The sequence below is a fragment of the Bombus pyrosoma genome, linkage group LG4 (assembly GCF_014825855.1).
Source record: "Bombus pyrosoma isolate SC7728 linkage group LG4, ASM1482585v1, whole genome shotgun sequence".
Taxonomy (NCBI): Eukaryota; Metazoa; Arthropoda; class Insecta; order Hymenoptera; family Apidae; genus Bombus; species Bombus pyrosoma.
The window spans coordinates 14673752-14691464 of NC_057773.1; the positions used below are offsets into that span (position 1 = coordinate 14673752).

Genomic DNA, 17713 nt, shown 5'->3' on the forward strand with positions numbered 1-17713 from the left:
CACTTTACATATTCACGGCTCTAATTTCTTTACTTCAAATTTAATCAAAATGTCAGTAATATTTACATGTCTTTTTTATAATTATTATAATATAATGTTATTTATTATCCTAATTATCCATCTGTCATATTTTTTCAATTTTTACAGTGCAAAGTATAAAGATGTATGTATGTTGTTCGACCGTTAGCGGTCGCGGTAGATCGCGTCAACGAGAGTCGTAAATTCCTGTTACGATTAGATAATCGACGCCACGAAATGATCGATCCGCTACTTCGTTTAGGATAATAGAGGTGGTTGAACTGATTATAAGACTGAAGTAACAGGTTACATATAAGGAACGTCTCGACTTGAATATATTTTATAACAATGAAAATTATCGCGGTGCGACTAATTATATTTGCACAGCTAGTGGCCGCCTCGGCTGAAGGATGGATTCTAATTTACGTAACATATATTATGTATAAATCCTAAATGTAAATAGGTATGAAGAATTTTGAAGAAAACTATTTGATATATATGATATGTATGATGAAATAAGAATCAAATTACACGTTTGAATTGGGAAATATCGGAAATTAATTCAACAGTAAGAACAGAATACGATACTTTATAAAAATTTATTTATTTCGTATTGAACATGTTGTATTGTATGTATAAAATTATCCTCTAATTGCGTTTAAATAGCCATCTTTCTATATTGGGAATATGAAGTATTTTCGTGATTATAATATTTTCGCAATCTGCTTTCATCCGATTAACTGACTTGACAAGCAAATATTTTTGTCGATAATCTAAGTTATTCACCTGTCTTACCTTAGAAATGATCGTGTTCTTATGAAAAGAAAAAGGATTATTACAAACAAAACACGAAATACGATAGTATAGGAAGAAAAATAAATGCAAGTCAGTTCATCGTGCATGATATAAAGTTCATTAATATCTTTGCATCTGATATAAAAATTTTCTCCGCTCCGCTTTGATAATCCTATTAAAGGTTACATATTAAACTATGCGCGAGTAACATTTATTATTTCTAGCATACGATTTCTTTAGTCTCAACACGCACATGTACATATATGTGTATTAATCATTATAATGTACTCTGTATTTAAGCTCTTTGATCGATGTATATTAATGAATTCCACAATTTTGAGCGTATATGTATATTGTCATGATTGGCGAAGAAATTTTGACCAATTTTGTTATTATTGTTATTATATAATTAATACTATATCTTTGCAAACGGAAGACGATTATTATTGTTATTATCGGAGTTTTAATCGAGGATCAATTAAATAAAACTGTGCTTAAACTAAAGTTTTCGTCATAGTTGAGTGGACATGAAACAAAGTTGATTAAGCTATAAACGTCTGGATATATTCCTTTGTTTTGTTTTGTTTTGTTTTCTTTTCTTTTATCAAATTTAGATCACAATCGATTATTTTTTTAACGAGTTAAATATAAATATAACGTCATTATAATTTTATTCCGCGCACTTTCGTTTAAATTAATGTTATGCATTCACAGATATTCTCTTTTTCGTGCACGTGCCTTTTCTCCCTCTTCCTCCTACGTTTAAATTTATTCGTTTATCAGACTCATCAATCTCTTCGTCCCTCCCTATCTTTTATACATACGTTACAGAAAACTATTATTCTGTACTTTTATATTTACAGCAGCGTCATATAATTTATATTTCCTTTTAATTGGTACAAAACTTCCGATCTAAAATAAATTTTAATTCTTTCATATAAATAGTTAATTAAAATTTAGCACTACCATATACAGAATAATTGACATTGAATTAAACTAATTAAAAGTGAAAGACTTTACTGGTTAAATTTTATTTTTATAATTGTTTTAGCTACCAATCGCGATTCTCTCTTTATTCAATGTATGATTAAAAGATTGTTTAATTATGGTAGATGTGAAATATAATATATGCCAAGATATATTATATTTTCGATTATATTTTTTCGATTTCGTCGATCGATAAAATAGAATAGAGCAAATTTTCGAATCAATTTCGAATCAATTTCGAATCAATCAAAGACGGATGTTAGAAGCATTGGATGCTTTTCAGTTTCTTTGAAACAGAGAAATAATCTTATCGAAAGTTCGATAATCATTTCGTTAGAGAATGCTTCATTGACTAATAATTTTAATCAGACTGTTGCTTGTTGGTTTTATATATTTATATTATCTCTACACGATGTTCTTAATATAATTGTTCTCGTGTCTACCTCGCATTACGAAAGAGGATTAAAATACAAAATTTTATCGAAGGCACAAATATTTCAGTAATTTTTTTCGTAGTATTTCACTAACTAATGTACTAATAATACTTCTTTTAACGGGCGAATTTCTATTTATACATAGTTCATTATTAAAAATTGTAACCTGAATGGCGTACACATTCTTTACCGCATAATCCTCTGTATCTTTCGCCATAATATAGCTTTCCCTTTCTTTTGAATAATTACAATGGCAATAACTAATTATAGCAAAACAATGTTTTTTCTCAGGAATTATTTTCTCAGTAGGTTACTACAGATTCAGATAAGTTGTATTACCATTGATATATTTTATAGATAGATATGACAGAAGTTTTGCTTTAATCCTGTTTGTTATTCAAATACTAAGTAAGAACTATTTAAAAAGATTCCTTGGAAATAGAGAAGTTGGCCTCTACAGGGAAGAAAATCTTATTATGAAAAATTATACGGTATTGAAACCTGAAGAGTATGTAACACATTAAATGGCTAACAAGCGAGAATATTTTTCGAATGAGAAGTACAATAAGAATTTGATATTCGACGAGGAAACTAAACTTTACAAACAAAATGTTTCACGACGCACACAATATGTCAATATGTATGTTTACACAGAGTGTTTCATTAAAATTGATAAATAAGAGGTTTATTTTATTAAATATCTCAATATCTTAAAAACAAGCTTGTATTAGCTGTATCGTAATAGTACAATTGAAATCAAAATGATTGAAAATGTCTTTGTCATGTCTTTTATCATATTTTATCATATTTCTTGAACACTCTGTATATAACAGGTCAACCTACACTTTCTGCACAAGGAAATCTGCTATAAAGATGGGAAGACGATTCTTACAAGTTATTATTACTGTTATTATTAAATATTGCATGTTGTAATATTCTTATCGATGAATCAAAAGAAACTTAATTGCTGCGTTAATAAAAAGAATAATGCGTTGATATGACAGTCTCATTATAGTACCAACGAATAGAGATGAGTATTCTTCATTTTAAACAGGAAGCTCCAACTCGTCCATTTTACGACTAATTTTTTTTATAAAAAAATTTTACACATCTATTCAAAATAAGAAATTGCACCAGTTAACAACGAAAGCGCAATATTTCATTATACTTTTCCAACTTTCATAATAATTTAATAATTTTCATTATATCTTTTGTTTAACAACGTGACATTAAACGAATAACAAATTAACTTTTCCTTTCGATAATCTACTCGATGAATATAATTGAATTTTCCAAATATTGCAAATATAATTTTATATTCATCTTTTATAAAAATCCTTAATCACTGGTACTAACATTCTAGTTTCATTACGACAAAGGATACATATTTTTTAAATAAACATAATAAACCAAACGTAAACTGTCTTAGTTTCTAAACAATAAAATAATCGTAAAATTTTAACAACAAACAAACGTCATTTTTATAAAAATCCGACAAAAACTTCACTGAATGTAACATAGAATTTGAAAACGTGTGTCGTCTCAAGATAAAATTCATTTACAAGAAAAAGAATATCAGAAATCGTTCCACGCGGTTTAAAAAGATATGTATGTATCAAGCTATCGTACGAAATCTTTCATCCGTTGTCGGCGTGTTAATAAAACGTACAGAGAATAAAAAAAAATGTATTTGTGTAATAGATAAAAATTATAATGTTCTGTTGATAAGCTAAATGTTATTACCTATTAATTATTACACGATTAACTGCTCTATAAGTAAACAATTGGTCGACTCATGTTTTAAGTACACTTCCATTACCGGGACATAAGACATCATTCTATGTCTTATTTTTAAGTAAGCGCAGAACAATACAAAATACTGGTTGTTTTATTATAATAATAATAATAATAATTATCAAGGTTAAAACTCTGTATTCGTCGTTTACTTGAACCTACCTAATAAAATTTAGCATTTTCATGCTATTTGATACCAACTCTCACTCTCACTCTCTCTCTCTCTCTCTCTCTCTCTCTCTCTCTCTCTTGTGCTCTCTTTCACTCTCTCTTTCATTCTTCCTTTCCCTCTCTCTCTCTCTCTCTCTCTCTCTCTCTCTCTCTTAATCTTTCTATCTCTGTACATTGATATTATTGTAAAAGTAAATGCTCTGCATCTCTGCTTCAATTATACTTTCAGTCTCTTTTGCATAGAAATATGCATGCTGAATATTTCGAGCATACCACAGGCCGCTTCGAAATTCGTTATGTTTCAAGGTGGAGTTGTATTATGCAACATCCCCGTGAAAGTAATTTCAATTTTAAAAAAAGAACAAAAACAAAAAAATATAGAGAAACGAAACATCATTTCTCATTTGCTTCATGCATTAAACAGTGAACCTCTAATTAGTCTTACAAGAATGTAGTCCCTTCACCCAGAATTAATGTATCATGGACTGCAATGTTTATGGTTTTGTTTCATGTACATTTCTGCTACTCCTTGATTATTTAATACATCCGATTCCCTGAACTTATGGACCTCATAAGCATGGAATCTGAAAAAATCATTCAAGTTATATATAGTAAAAGATCTATTTTCCTAAATAGCTTTATATTTGCTATTACTATTAACCCTTTGCACTCCTATGTCGAGTGTGACTCGACATCAGTTTTTATTAGTTCTTTCAGTCCCACATTTTTTTGTGAAACGTGCGAAAGAAAACCAGGATTGCATCCTGGAAATTGTTTACACTTAAAAATTACAAAATACAACAACAGTATGAATAAAACTGGTATTTAAGTGAATTCGTTTCTTCCTTTATTTATTTAAATTGTCGTATTTTTTTGCTAAAGTAAATTTCAAATAAAACATTCGAAAGAGTTGGGAGCTGCTGGTAACGAAATTGAAATAAAATTCGCAGTGCATAGGGTTAATAGTTTATACAATTTCTTAGCTATTTGTGATAGTATAATGTAACAAGAAAAAAAAAAGAAAAAAAAAAGAAAAAAAGAAAAGTTAATCAGATAATAATCAGCGGTTCTGTGCGATCGCACAATGTATGACCATGTGTATGAACGCAGAAATGTAGTATCGTGGACAAATGGCCTAAGAAATATCGGCTGAACCATAAACAATATTGCGAGGAAGCCTAAGTGCCGTTAGGCCAAAAGGGCCTGGGAATTGTTACCGGGGGAGGGAGCGGGGGGGGGGGCCGTTACCTGGAGAGTCGAGTGGTGATGAGTCGAGTTGAGGGGAGTCGTGAGTTGAGAGTCGAGTTGGAGAGTCGTGAGTGGAGAGTCGAGTTGCGAAGAGTCGAGTTGTGAGAAATCGAGAGTTGAGTTGCCGAGTTGTTACGAGTTGTAAGCTATTACTTGTGAGTTGTGTATTACCCATTTAGTCGTCTTAGTTCTAGCACATTAGTGTATTTAGTTCACGTTAAATAACCATCAACCGTTTCCTGTTTAATCCATTGTAAATAGATCTATCTATCAATAAACTTATCATATAGGATAGAAATCATTGGAAAGCCTAATTTCTAATATTTCTGAAAAGATAAAAAAAGAATAGAAATAATGTTACTGGTACAGGTAATAAAATAGTTCATAGGTGTGGAACAATGTGGCAATAAATATCAAGCTTAATATTAAAATAAAATAATATTCAAATACGCAGAAAATAACAGAACTTTATCTAGAGGTTGATAACAATTGAATCGAAACATCGAAGTTTATGAGAGTTAAAAAAAGTGCTAAAAAGGTGTTACACTTTAGTAAATATTTGTTTGTATTAAAAACTAATTCAGGTGCACGATCAAAATTGATCAGATCGAGTAGACGACAGTATTACTATTATAGATTTTCGACTATGATAGGTGAGTGTTAAAACTTGCCCATATCTGTACTAGAGTGACAATTCTGTATATTAATTAAAGTAAACTACCATTTATGCCATATATTATATATGTCGGTTTTATAAATTTAATGATTAACTTACGGCATTGTTCAATGTGGTAATAGCGATTCAGTGATCTCCTCTCAACAATTCCATCAACAGATTAAACGAGCTGCCTTCTCCTTCAGCACGTTTAGCACTTAATAATTCCTTTCCTGCTTGGCATGTTCTTTGTAAATCTGGAATTCTCAATAATAGTTCACCAAATTTAGCAGGCATTTCTGGGTACCTTGCGATAGTATATTGTTGCAATGCTTGTAAAGCCTTTTCCTGAGATGCTCTAACTTTTTCAGGTTCTTTCAGTTCACTTGTATCAGAGGTCAACAGTACTATTACCTATAAATAATGAAAAATGAAACGTGTTAGTTTTATAATCAGCGTATTATATCAGTGTATTAGCTATTCGGTTATAGCATAACTTTTTATTAACACTCCGAGGGCGGACGGCCAAGGGGTTCGCGTGGCTCATTGCCTGTGTCTCCCCGGATCCCAATGCATTTAGCTTTTCATCTTAGAATGGTTATTTTCTTACGTCTACAAAAATCTCATGATACGAGTGACAATAATTTCTCCTTTTCGAGTTGTTACAGAGTTTCTTTACCTTCCAATTGTGTAGAATGACGATCCGAATGGATCCAGACATCGCGTCGCCATCGGAGTGTTAAATTTATTTGAATAAGAAATTAAAAGTTGTAAAAATGACGTTACAGTGCCTGAAATAGAATATTAGGTGTTGTTGTTTTTTTTTTTTTTTTTTTTTGATACGATAAAATGAAAAATATGAAATAGTTTTTATCTTCTAAATTAATAGTGATTTCTATAGTTGATGAGCCCAACTATAGAAAAGTAGCAGTTATCTGTTGAAAAATCAATCCATATAGCAAATCAATATAAACTTTTCGCAGCTATCTAAACAGCTTGAAAATTTAAAGCGATTCAAGGATAATATTACTGCTTTTTAAGTTACTCTTTTTTTGTTTTTGTTTAGCACGTTTTCTGTAAAATCAGTAAAATTGACTTTTGAGCAGAATATCGTGTTTTACTGTAATTTTGCAGTAAAAATCGTGTAAAATATTAGGCAAAATATTCAAAACCATTCGAAAGGTCGGAGAAACTCAGGTATAACGTTTTTTCATATTGTGGCATATAGCTATTTATATAGCGCTATTTCTTCGTAGTTAGGCAATATACCTATCATTACATTAAGCACAAGAATATATTTTTCCTTGATATAATACCGATTTATTCAGTCAGATTATTACAAGATCTATTTATTACTAGGTTTCTATGTGAACGATATTAAAACGATTTATATTAAAATGATTGAAAGAAAAGAGCGAAAGAAAAATAGGAACAAGTTTATTAACAATTTTCAAGCTGAATTCCTAATTTTTATCGGTAAATTTTCAGAAAGAAAGTCTGATTCAAAAGATTCTTATTGCTACTACTTTGAATGTATTTTTCACGAGTAATCATGCTCTCTGTCTATTAATGTGACCGTTGAAACATTTGTTAATAAAAAGCTCAGAGAATAAGTAAACGAAGGAAAAGTAATTACCTTCATCGCCACGTATTCGTACTGATCTACTCGGAGCCTTCTCAAATTGTTAGTAAATGCAAGCATCCTCTCGATGCAGGTCGCTAAGCCAAGCTGCCTAGCTTGTTCCAGTGTAATCGACTTACCGAGAGACACTCTAATTTCACCGGGAGTGCTCATACTGCGAAAGCAGCATGAGAAGAGCAGTAGCTCGCACCAAGAATTAATCAACAGACAGATCTGATCATCGATCGAAATGTTTTTAAATAACGGCAAACTCTTGCACCACTTCACTATTTTGTAGAGTCGATGATCAGCGATATTGCAGAGGTTCGACAGAAAATCAGGATGTTGAGTTGGATTACAATTCGTATTGTTGATTTGAGAACTGTTACCAACGGATGCAGCATGCTGTTCGTTACCAACAGTAGAAACATTGGAGCATGATCTGTTATCTCTTCTATTACTAGGATTACCATTTCCTGTAGTTCTATTGGAGGAACACTCGATACCTGAACCTGTGTCGTTCTCTATTCCAGATCCTCCGTTACTTCTAACGCTCAATAACATTGAATCGTTGTTTCTAGTAAGATTCGTTCCTGCGTTTTGAATCCCAGTCATACGATCGTTATCATTGTAATGCCACAAGTGCTCTACGTCCATGATATCCTGTAGAAGTTGCGGTACCATTTGCATCTTATGCGAGTGATTCGAATGGTGCCTTGCCGGATAGTGATGTTCGTTACCAGCTGGAGCTGGACTACAATTTCCTCCGGCAGCTAATTTGTCGCTGGACATGTTACTTGCAGGACTACCGACAAAATTTGGTGGAAAAGTATATGTACACTGATAGGTACTTCTGCCACCCCTGGTGCGATCCTCCCTAATCGCCTCGAGCTTCATACCTATCAATAATCAGAATTACACAATTCTCACAATTTTGTAAAATAAGTAGTAGCAATTTGTATGTTTGATAATTTACGTTTCTTCTAAAATCTAGTTCTAATATCAGTAATTCTTATACGCTGTTTAAAATGTATATATTTAGAAATGATAAAAGCGTATAAGTATAAGCAAACTGCCGAGTACAAAAGTATCTCGTCTGTCTCTCTACACCGCAATAGGTAATTCAATTCGTAACAACGTTCCACGGTCAAACAAGTCATATGCAAACGCCATGAAGCACGAATTCTTGTTTACCAAGGACCGCAAGCTCATAATATCACTGTATCACTGTACACTGTAATAGGACCGAAAGCAATAAGATTTATATTAAGGATTTCAAATGGTAAAATTTGCATATACACTTGGACGAGAGAGAGAGAGAGAGAGAGAGAGAGAGAGAGAGAGAGAGAGAGAGAGAGAGAATCTGCTAATACTAAGAAAAGCCTAAAAGACAAGAGCTACGTCACTCGATTCTATCTAACTGTAGAAACAGTAGAAACAAACAAATCAGCGTCAAGACAAATCTTAAGCCAAATCAGTAACCCACTTCGATACGAGCAATGAATCTGTCAGTGCAATGGATCTAACAATATGCGGCACAACATTAGCCGAACATAAGAAACCTGAAAGGGATGTCGCAAGCGCATTTTCAGAGAAATTCTAGCAACAGTAACAGTATTGTCCATTCTTCTTTTCGATTAAAACAGACTATGAAAACGTTCTACGAAACGTTTTGCGTTATTCAGATGAAAACAAATGATAGCCCTGAAAACACACCCACCTGAAACGAATCACCTCCTCAAGACTTTCAATTATATGGATCCACAGAATCTTGCCCAACAACCGGAGGAAAGCAATTGTTGTAGCTATTTTTAAAGCAAATAAAAACAACAAGCATAAACCAGAAAGCTATCGTACAAAGGCAACAGCGCTCACCAACACTATGTGCGAGCTTTTAGAAAAGATAATCAACGAAAGAGTTGGTTGATTTCTACGAATCAACTATCGCTTAGAACAAAAGCAACACGAACTTGAACGACACCGTTCAAGTCTAGAGACCTTTAGATTATCATTGAGAGAAACGCGCGTGACGCATAGGCATTGAAAGAGCGCACGATACGATATGCAAGTCGATCTGCAAGTGTCGTGTAAATACTCTCGTCGATCTAAAAATCAATGAACACAGCCTTTATAACAAATTTCCTGGCAAATCCATCTATCCAGTCGTCCGCATCGCGCTGTTCCTGATTGCTATCAACGACAATATCTTTTACCAACGGCCTGACGCTCACTTGCAATAGAAAAAATCTCGTCACCGTTAACAAAAGTTAACAAAAGTTTCGGAGACATTCATCGACTAACTTTATTGGTCAAAGAAAGAATCAGATCTGAAATTCTGTATCGAATAATATCCTATAATAATTTATGCTATTCGCTTGGAAACGCAACTGTCAAACGCCTTATCATATATATTATCACACACACATATATATATATATATATATATATGGATAAAATTATGGATTGCCCGTATGAAACGCCTAAAATAATAATCTCGCATGAAAAGACTAAACGTCGTCAAATTATCACTATAATATAATATAAGAAAACCGGAGACAGCTGTGAACCATTACAGGATTATACAAGGAACGTAATAAATTATCTTAAAGATGGTCGCTAACGATGTTGCAGACGATGCGACGTAAAACGTAGAAGAAAAAGAATATCATTTAAAATGCATGGAAATCTCGGATTTGCACTTTTCCAATTAATGTTTTAAGACCCTTGTTTCAAATAATCTTATTGATCGTAAGCTCGATGCGAAACTAACCCTGATCCGAATCGGTTGTTGCTTTATTGGAATGATTCTACAATTAAAAGATGCGTGACTCAATTATCTTAAATAATCTGAAATCTATGAGTTATCCAGGTAAAATTAGTCGACGAATAAACGCGACAACAACTTTCACTCGTCTTACCCATATTGAGGCACTTTTCGAATCTGCAGGCGGGGCATTTTTTCCTGGTAACAACGGTGACTGGACAGCCCGCGCCTCTAAGGCACACATAATTCTTTCGATTCTGGACGGTGCGTTTGAAAAATCCCTTGCACGACTCGCACGAGAATATTCCATAATGAAAACCACTGATCTTATCCCCGCAAATTGGACACGGGGTATTGATTAGTTGCTGCCTTGTGGATATACCAGACGGTGCCGAGGGTATTCTACAGTCTTCCTGATCGTCTGTAGCAGCGTGTCCTTCTGGAGATAGCTCAGAACCCGGTGCAGAGGAAGCGTAGTGATGAGTAATGGCGGGAGAAGCGGTTGCTGGCAGATGAAGTGGGCTTCCTTGAGCAACTTGATGCTGGTGATGCTGCGGATGTCTCGGTTGCTGGACGGGCGAGTGTGTGGGTGGGCTGAGAGAGCCGTAGCTGTAGCAGCTGCTCGAGGCGTCCGAATTGTTTCTCGAGAGGGAGTGTGACAACGAGAGCGACAACGAGGAAGTGGAATTGTTGAAACTGTGTCGCGACAAGGATAGCGACGAAGATGGAACTGGACTTGCCGCGCCCAGGGGGGAGTGGCGAGTTGCGTGAGGGCTTTGCGTCGGGGAGCTGAATACGCTGTATGCGGAATGAATGGCCGAGTCCGGTGACGGCACCTGAAAAGTTTTCAAGGTGTCAGGAGGCGTGGTAATGGTACTTTTATCGTTTGTATTTAATCGCGTGTATAGGATCTTGGTTGCTTAACGCGTATTAACTGTATTATTATTTTCTAATACGAGTAAGTACAGCTTGTAAATACAACTTTTGCTAGATTTTATAATCTACATTACATACTATTTTATAATTTATAAGTTTTTCCTAAAATATAGTTTCAATATGAGAACATTTTTTTGCAGAGAACAGCAGTATCCTTTATAAATTTATCAATTACAAATACCCACGTTTAAATATTAATACATACAATTGTATATTTTAGTATTCAACGATTGAGAACGATTATTGAAAAAGGATATCTCTATACTATGGTAAATTGACTTTGCGCGTTAAAGGATTTATTGGAAACTGGAAAATTGGAAAAAGTACCGATAACGTGACTGATAACGTGATTTTAACGATAAAATATGAAAGCGAGAAACGAAAAGAACAAGTTACGAGACGTTTGTATATCTTGTAACGAGGAATTGACGAATGAATATTTTTAACGAACGAATAATGTAATGTAAATTTTATACGTTTATATTTTCAGATCCGTTTCGAGCTTTACCAATATAATCAGCGTAATCGCGTCTCGTTACAGTGCTAACGAGATTTCAAAATGTTTGCTGTATATATGTACGTAAATGGTGCCTAGGAATGTTGTAACTTTTACGTCGAAAACTTTTACGAGGCAAAATTTCACGAATAATAATTCGAGAAAGCTATCACATACACGTAGACTTACAAATGCTTTATTACGATAGAACGTAATAAGAGCTGTTATAGGAAATAACGATAACGTAAATATCAATTTCAAGAAGAAACAGATTGAACAGCTTTTGCTTTTGCACAATAATTAACGATACAAGCGAATCGGCAAGTTACGCGTTACGTGTTCCATAAATTTGCATATTCTTAATTAATTCACTACTTCTTTCACTATTTTACGACGGAATAATAGGAACGCTCATACTGGATGTTTATGAAGCGATGGAGCGACGAATTTCAAAATCAATACACGGATAAAATTAAAGAAACACGCTGGTTTCTATTACCTGCGATCTCGTGTGGCTATGCTTTGTTAAATGGTGTCTAGGATTCAACACTGGACTGTGATTCGGAGTCGAACTATTGTAACCACCAAGTAACTTTCCTACGAGAAGAGGCAAATCGTTTTGTTGTGTTTGTTCAAGATTCTCAATGTTGCGCTGTTGTTGCTGTTGTTGTTGTATTTGCTGGCCGTGATTCAGAGGTAATCCGGTGTCGTGAAAAGAGCCAAATGTGAAACCTGGGTTGGACTGAAAATCTGGTTCTGGTTTTATGGGAAACTTTTGTTCCATTGGCCCGGGACTCGCGCCACATACTTGAACACCCTCCATTGACGTGTCCTCGTGTGTATCCTGTGATAAAATAAATAGTTTCGTTAATAAAAATGCCATATACCAAAGACGCGTTTCATTTAGGAAAATGACGAAAAGCTCAGTTAGGTCGAAGCCTAGTACTTTTTCGCTTCTCCAAGTACCCTACCCTTAGATATACAAATAGATAGATACGAATCTGTTCGAAAGTATCGCTGACTCTTTTTTTCGAAACAGATACTCGTAGAGAGTTGAAATTTAGCTGGACCACGTTGGAACCTGCTTGCCACGTACTCGGGCCTATCATTAACCTATCGTTAACCTATCGTTAACCTACATATTTGGATTGGATTTCATCGTTAATCGTCCTTATTATCATTCCGAACTAAATATTAGAACGAGTAATACCATATTTTTGTCGTTGTTGTCGTTGTTGATAATTTCAAGTATCCTAAGAAATGCTTAAAAAAAGAGCTGCAGTCTACCGATTATTACGCTGTTCTTATATTATATGTTCTTATATGGTATGCTGGTCTTCAAATGGTTTAGCTTCATCGAGTGCTTAGAAAATAACACTTAGTTACAGTAATAGTTACTCAGGGCACGTACTTGATTTGTAATCGTATTGGAAGACATTTCTTGATCGGATAGTTCTCCCTCCCATGACATGGGCCTCTCCGGTTGTTGCTGAGACGCATCGCTTCCGTCGTAACAACCGTTCCCATCCTCGACCTCTCCATCGCCGATTTTCTCCCCGCTTTGACTCTGACTACCAGACACGTCTCGTTTCTTCTTCGTACGCAAATTCACCCCTCGGAAGTCGATTTTGCTTATCTCAACGTCGCTGTCCTCCGCGTCATCATCCGCCGTGCTCTGGTCAAGGATGTTCACTCCGATGCCAATACTCTGTGTGCCGGTGTTACTGCCTATCCCCGTGGTAGATACAACATTCGCGTTTCCACATCCCAGTATGGAGCCACAGTTTGACACTACCGATACTGTCACGCCATTCTGGCCGCCAAGATACTTGCATATACCCTTGCCTGAAAATTCCATCAGACAGTTTCGTTAGATTTAACAGTTTCATCGCGGCTAATAAACGACGAAGCGAACATTTCCTACCAAAAATACCGCTATCATTGGCTATAGCGTAAGCTATGAGATGGAAAAGAATTTCATTAGGCAGAATTATACCATTTCCGATACAGTGTACGATCCTCGCCCAAAGATCGCCTCTGTATTTTCAAACACAACTGAGAGACCAAAAATTCTTTTTCTCTTATACACCGATCTGTAAAACAGGCCACCGAGGCTAGAGCGAAATATTTTTTCGATGAAATTAAGATCGAAATATCTGGCTATACCTAATATCTAACTATACCTAACTATACCCTATCACAACTGTTTTGTGTTTTACTAAGCATTTTCTAGTATAGCAGATACTATATATATATATATATACAGTAGATATTCCAATAAACGTACAAATTTTCTATTTTTTCTTTCCATGATTCGTTCATACCTATCTTAGATAATACGAATGTACGACTTGGATCAGTTATCTCAGCAAGTGGTAGAGATAAATCTGTGACAATTTCGTACTCGTTATATATTGTACCAGCCTCGCACACTCTCTACTTCGCTAATTTTCTATTAGTTTTCGTTGAATAATTTGAAATTTGAATTTTCCAAGATATTTGACGACCAAGCTCGAACAATCAGACGCGATCGTCGATATAGATTCTATTATTATTCCACCTAACACGATATACATATGCTTACTTTCGTTAATATTTCGATCAAAATGGAATAACTTTTTTCACAAGTTGGAAGGATTAGTTTATTTTAGTTTTTTTTAAATTTTTGTTTTAGTTTTAAGAAAACTTGTTGATCTTAATTAATTATTCGTAACAGGAAATTGAAATAATTAAACGTACGTAGTGGTAGACATTCTCTTAGGTTAAACACCGATATTCTCAATGTCATGTTCTTAATAGCTTTAGATACGTACGATGTTTTCTACTATATTTGCTTCTACGGACTTACCAAAATACGCTGATAATAAACGAATAAAAGAAATTTCGAAATGTACGTAGATACGTAGATTGGTTCACGAAAGTATTCCACTGTATAATACGCAATATTTGCAAATTTCCTATTTCCTATAATATTTGCAACTATCGATTGATAACGAGGTTCGATTATCACGATTATATCGGTCAAGTTTCGAACAAGTTTGAAAATGTAGTATACACGAGTTGTAACATATTTACTATATACACATATGGTACATAGTATACAGTATACAGTATACAGTATACAGTATATACAGTATATACAGTATATACAGTATACAGTATATACAGTATATACAGTATATAGCATATAGGAAAACAGATTTTTAGTAAAAGTAACATATTTAACGGCAATTACACAACGACAAGTGTCGCTATGTGCTTACTACAAGTATCGATATTATGGCTATCGATATATAATAGTACCGTAATACTATGATAATCTCTAGCTAAATATATGTTTGCAGTAAATATGTAACGTAACTTTTCTATACACTGGCTGATAGGAAATATTTCTATGATAACTGTTCAAACATAGTACTATCACGAGCTACTGCATATACAGTGTTTTCAAGCTATTTTGCAATCTCGTTACCTGATAACACGTTATACCGCGTGATCTGTTCTACCGTAGCCTCTTTGATCGCACAACAAACGTGAACAAGTGTTTTCGAACTAATTCAAGTAATTAGCAGTTAATACAAAACTATATTCTATAATAAAGGATTACCATCGTGCATGTCCTGATTAGGGGGTACATTGATCGTCGTGACAGAGACGTTCTTTCCCGTTTCGGAGGAGCGGGCCGCGGTGATCGTGCAAGACGGTCCACCGCCAGGGGTGGAGGAACAGCAGCTGGTCGATAAAGTGGCCGATGTGGTGGTCGCCAAGGAGGACGTAGAGGTGGTGCAAGAGGCAGAGACGGAGGCGGAGTTGTCTGAAACGGTTGAACAAGTAGAGGAGGAGGCAGCGGTGCAGGAGTTGGTCTTCCAGGACTGTGAGGGTGGCCACCAACCAGGACCCGGCCCTGGACCGGGCCCAGGGCCCTCGCTGGGCCCGTTTTGCTCCGACATTCTCAGCTAGTTAATTCGTCACACGCTCGTGACGTGACTCGCAGTCTTTGGACAGTCGTGAAATCCTGCGACATTCTGCGAACAACTTTTCTGCCTTCTCGAGCAACCAGCCTCTGCTGCTACTTCCAGATAATTTCTATTTTCTCTCGCTCGGCCTCTATTAATCACGTTAGCCTGCGTTCGCACATCGAAGAACGACCGGTGCCTGCGTGCCTGCGTGCCTGCGTGCCTGCCAACAGAGAACTTCAACGATTATCAAATTACGATATATATAAAGCGAGAATATCGATTGTGCAGTACCTATGATGTGTCTTTCTATCGTATACAGGACATAACACGCCATAACAGGACAAACATCTCGCGTAAATAGCCTAGTACCAACTACTAGCTGATTCCCGTAGGAACAAATTTTGTTCATTCCGTTAACATACCGTTACTCGAGAAGATCGAGAATTTTGGAGAAAATATTAGAAATTTAGCAAACGTAGAACTCGAACTTGGTTAATTTCGGTAGGAGAAACAGCGAATAATCAGAAGCTTACCCTTTTGCAATTGAAAATTCCAAACGTTCACGGAAGAAAGTCACCTTAAAGGAGAGTGAAAGTGCAGCTGATTTAGCAACGGGATATCATTTTCGAAAAACTATGCGGTTATTAATATCAAAAATATCGTAAATAATAATATTTTTGAACTTTGTTGAACAAACATTTGAACGTTGGTCCGTGAAAGTGAGTAAGAAAAGCAGCAAAACATATTTCTATCGTGAAAAAATGAGTTATTCTTCTATATATTATCTTCTATTTGTTAAAACTAATAGATATAAAAGATATATTATTATTTATATTAGATTTATTTATGATATTAGATTTAATATAATATAGACAAGTAAAATGCCGTAGTAAAGTGCGCGCGAGCTCAAACATTCTGGAAATTCAACAAGAATCAAAAATAAATAATCAGTGAGAGAATATCCCTGATAACCTCTACATTAAAGTTAAAGTAAAAATAAAAGTAAAAGTAAAAGTAAAAGTAAAAGTAAAAGTAAAAGTAAAAGTAAAGTGGGTAAAGTAAAGAGAATAAATAGAGTAAGCATTTAAAAAGGCGTGAAATTTAAAAAGGCAGAAACATTAGGGTTAACTTAACAAGAATTAAAGGTACAAAATTATTAGGGAAATGTAGAATTGCTAGAATAGAAGAGTGAAATGCTAGGAAAGATACGAAGAAGGTACAGAGGGAAATTCAACGAAAGAAGAGTAATTTTTATCAAGATATCAAGAAGAACAAAGAATTATTACGTTATTACGAATGAGAATTAAAATCTAGAACGAATATAAAGTATTTTTTAAGTGTGAAGAGAGAGAAACGTTCGGTAGAAAAAAGAGTAATTGTTATCAAGATGATATCAAGTTTCATAGCGAGACGTCGCGTCGTAAGAAAGTGCATTCGAGTGTACGAAGAACGTTTACAGAGCGCGTCTGAGAAGCGTTCGCACACATCCAAGTTCCGCTAGTGTGCACCGTGCACCGTGCACCGACGGCCGTCCCGCAAGGCCGGTCCACTTCCGGTCCCGCAGAACCACCGATCGACCTTCGCGCGGAAACATAAACGCGCTTCGTACTCGTATCTTTTGTTTGTAACTCGGCGATCATGCAACACGATATAACGCAGCGAGCAAGGGAAAACAAAAATTATTATACGAAATTCCGTTCTTTGTCCGTTACAGAACTTGGATGCGTGTGATACTCTGGATAAGCCAATACCGTTAATTATGTACGTCTAGGCAACTAGCTGCTAGACGTTGCTATGTCTTTCAGCAGACACATATTTATAATGCGCTGATTTCT

At 35.1% G+C, this 17713-nt stretch overlaps 1 protein-coding gene across 8 annotated transcripts in view; it reads right to left on the reverse strand.

Moving 5' to 3' along the window:
* Positions 1-603: 603 nt before the first annotated feature.
* The window catches only part of LOC122566577 (nuclear hormone receptor FTZ-F1 beta), a 31010-nt gene continuing 13900 nt past the window's right edge, over positions 604-17713 (reverse strand). The window contains exons 2-9 of one of the 8 annotated variants that reach the window (XR_006316559.1): positions 15527-16112; positions 13331-13764; positions 12419-12763; positions 10642-11323; positions 7739-8622; positions 6223-6516; positions 5619-5773; positions 604-4783 (exon numbers count right to left, since the gene is read on the reverse strand). Coding sequence is in view for 1 of the 8 variants with exons in the window: in XM_043724045.1 (XP_043579980.1) it covers positions 6250-6516; positions 7739-8622; positions 10642-11323; positions 12419-12763; positions 13331-13764; positions 15527-15869 (2955 nt within the window). In the remaining 7 variants the exon portion in view is untranslated. Of the gene's footprint in view, positions 4784-5447; positions 5774-6222; positions 6715-6781; positions 6894-7738; positions 8623-10641; positions 11324-12418; positions 12764-13330; positions 13765-15526; positions 16113-17713 lie in introns of those variants that run through there. The other 7 variants (XR_006316556.1, XR_006316558.1, XR_006316557.1 and 4 more) reach the window with 7 other exon arrangements.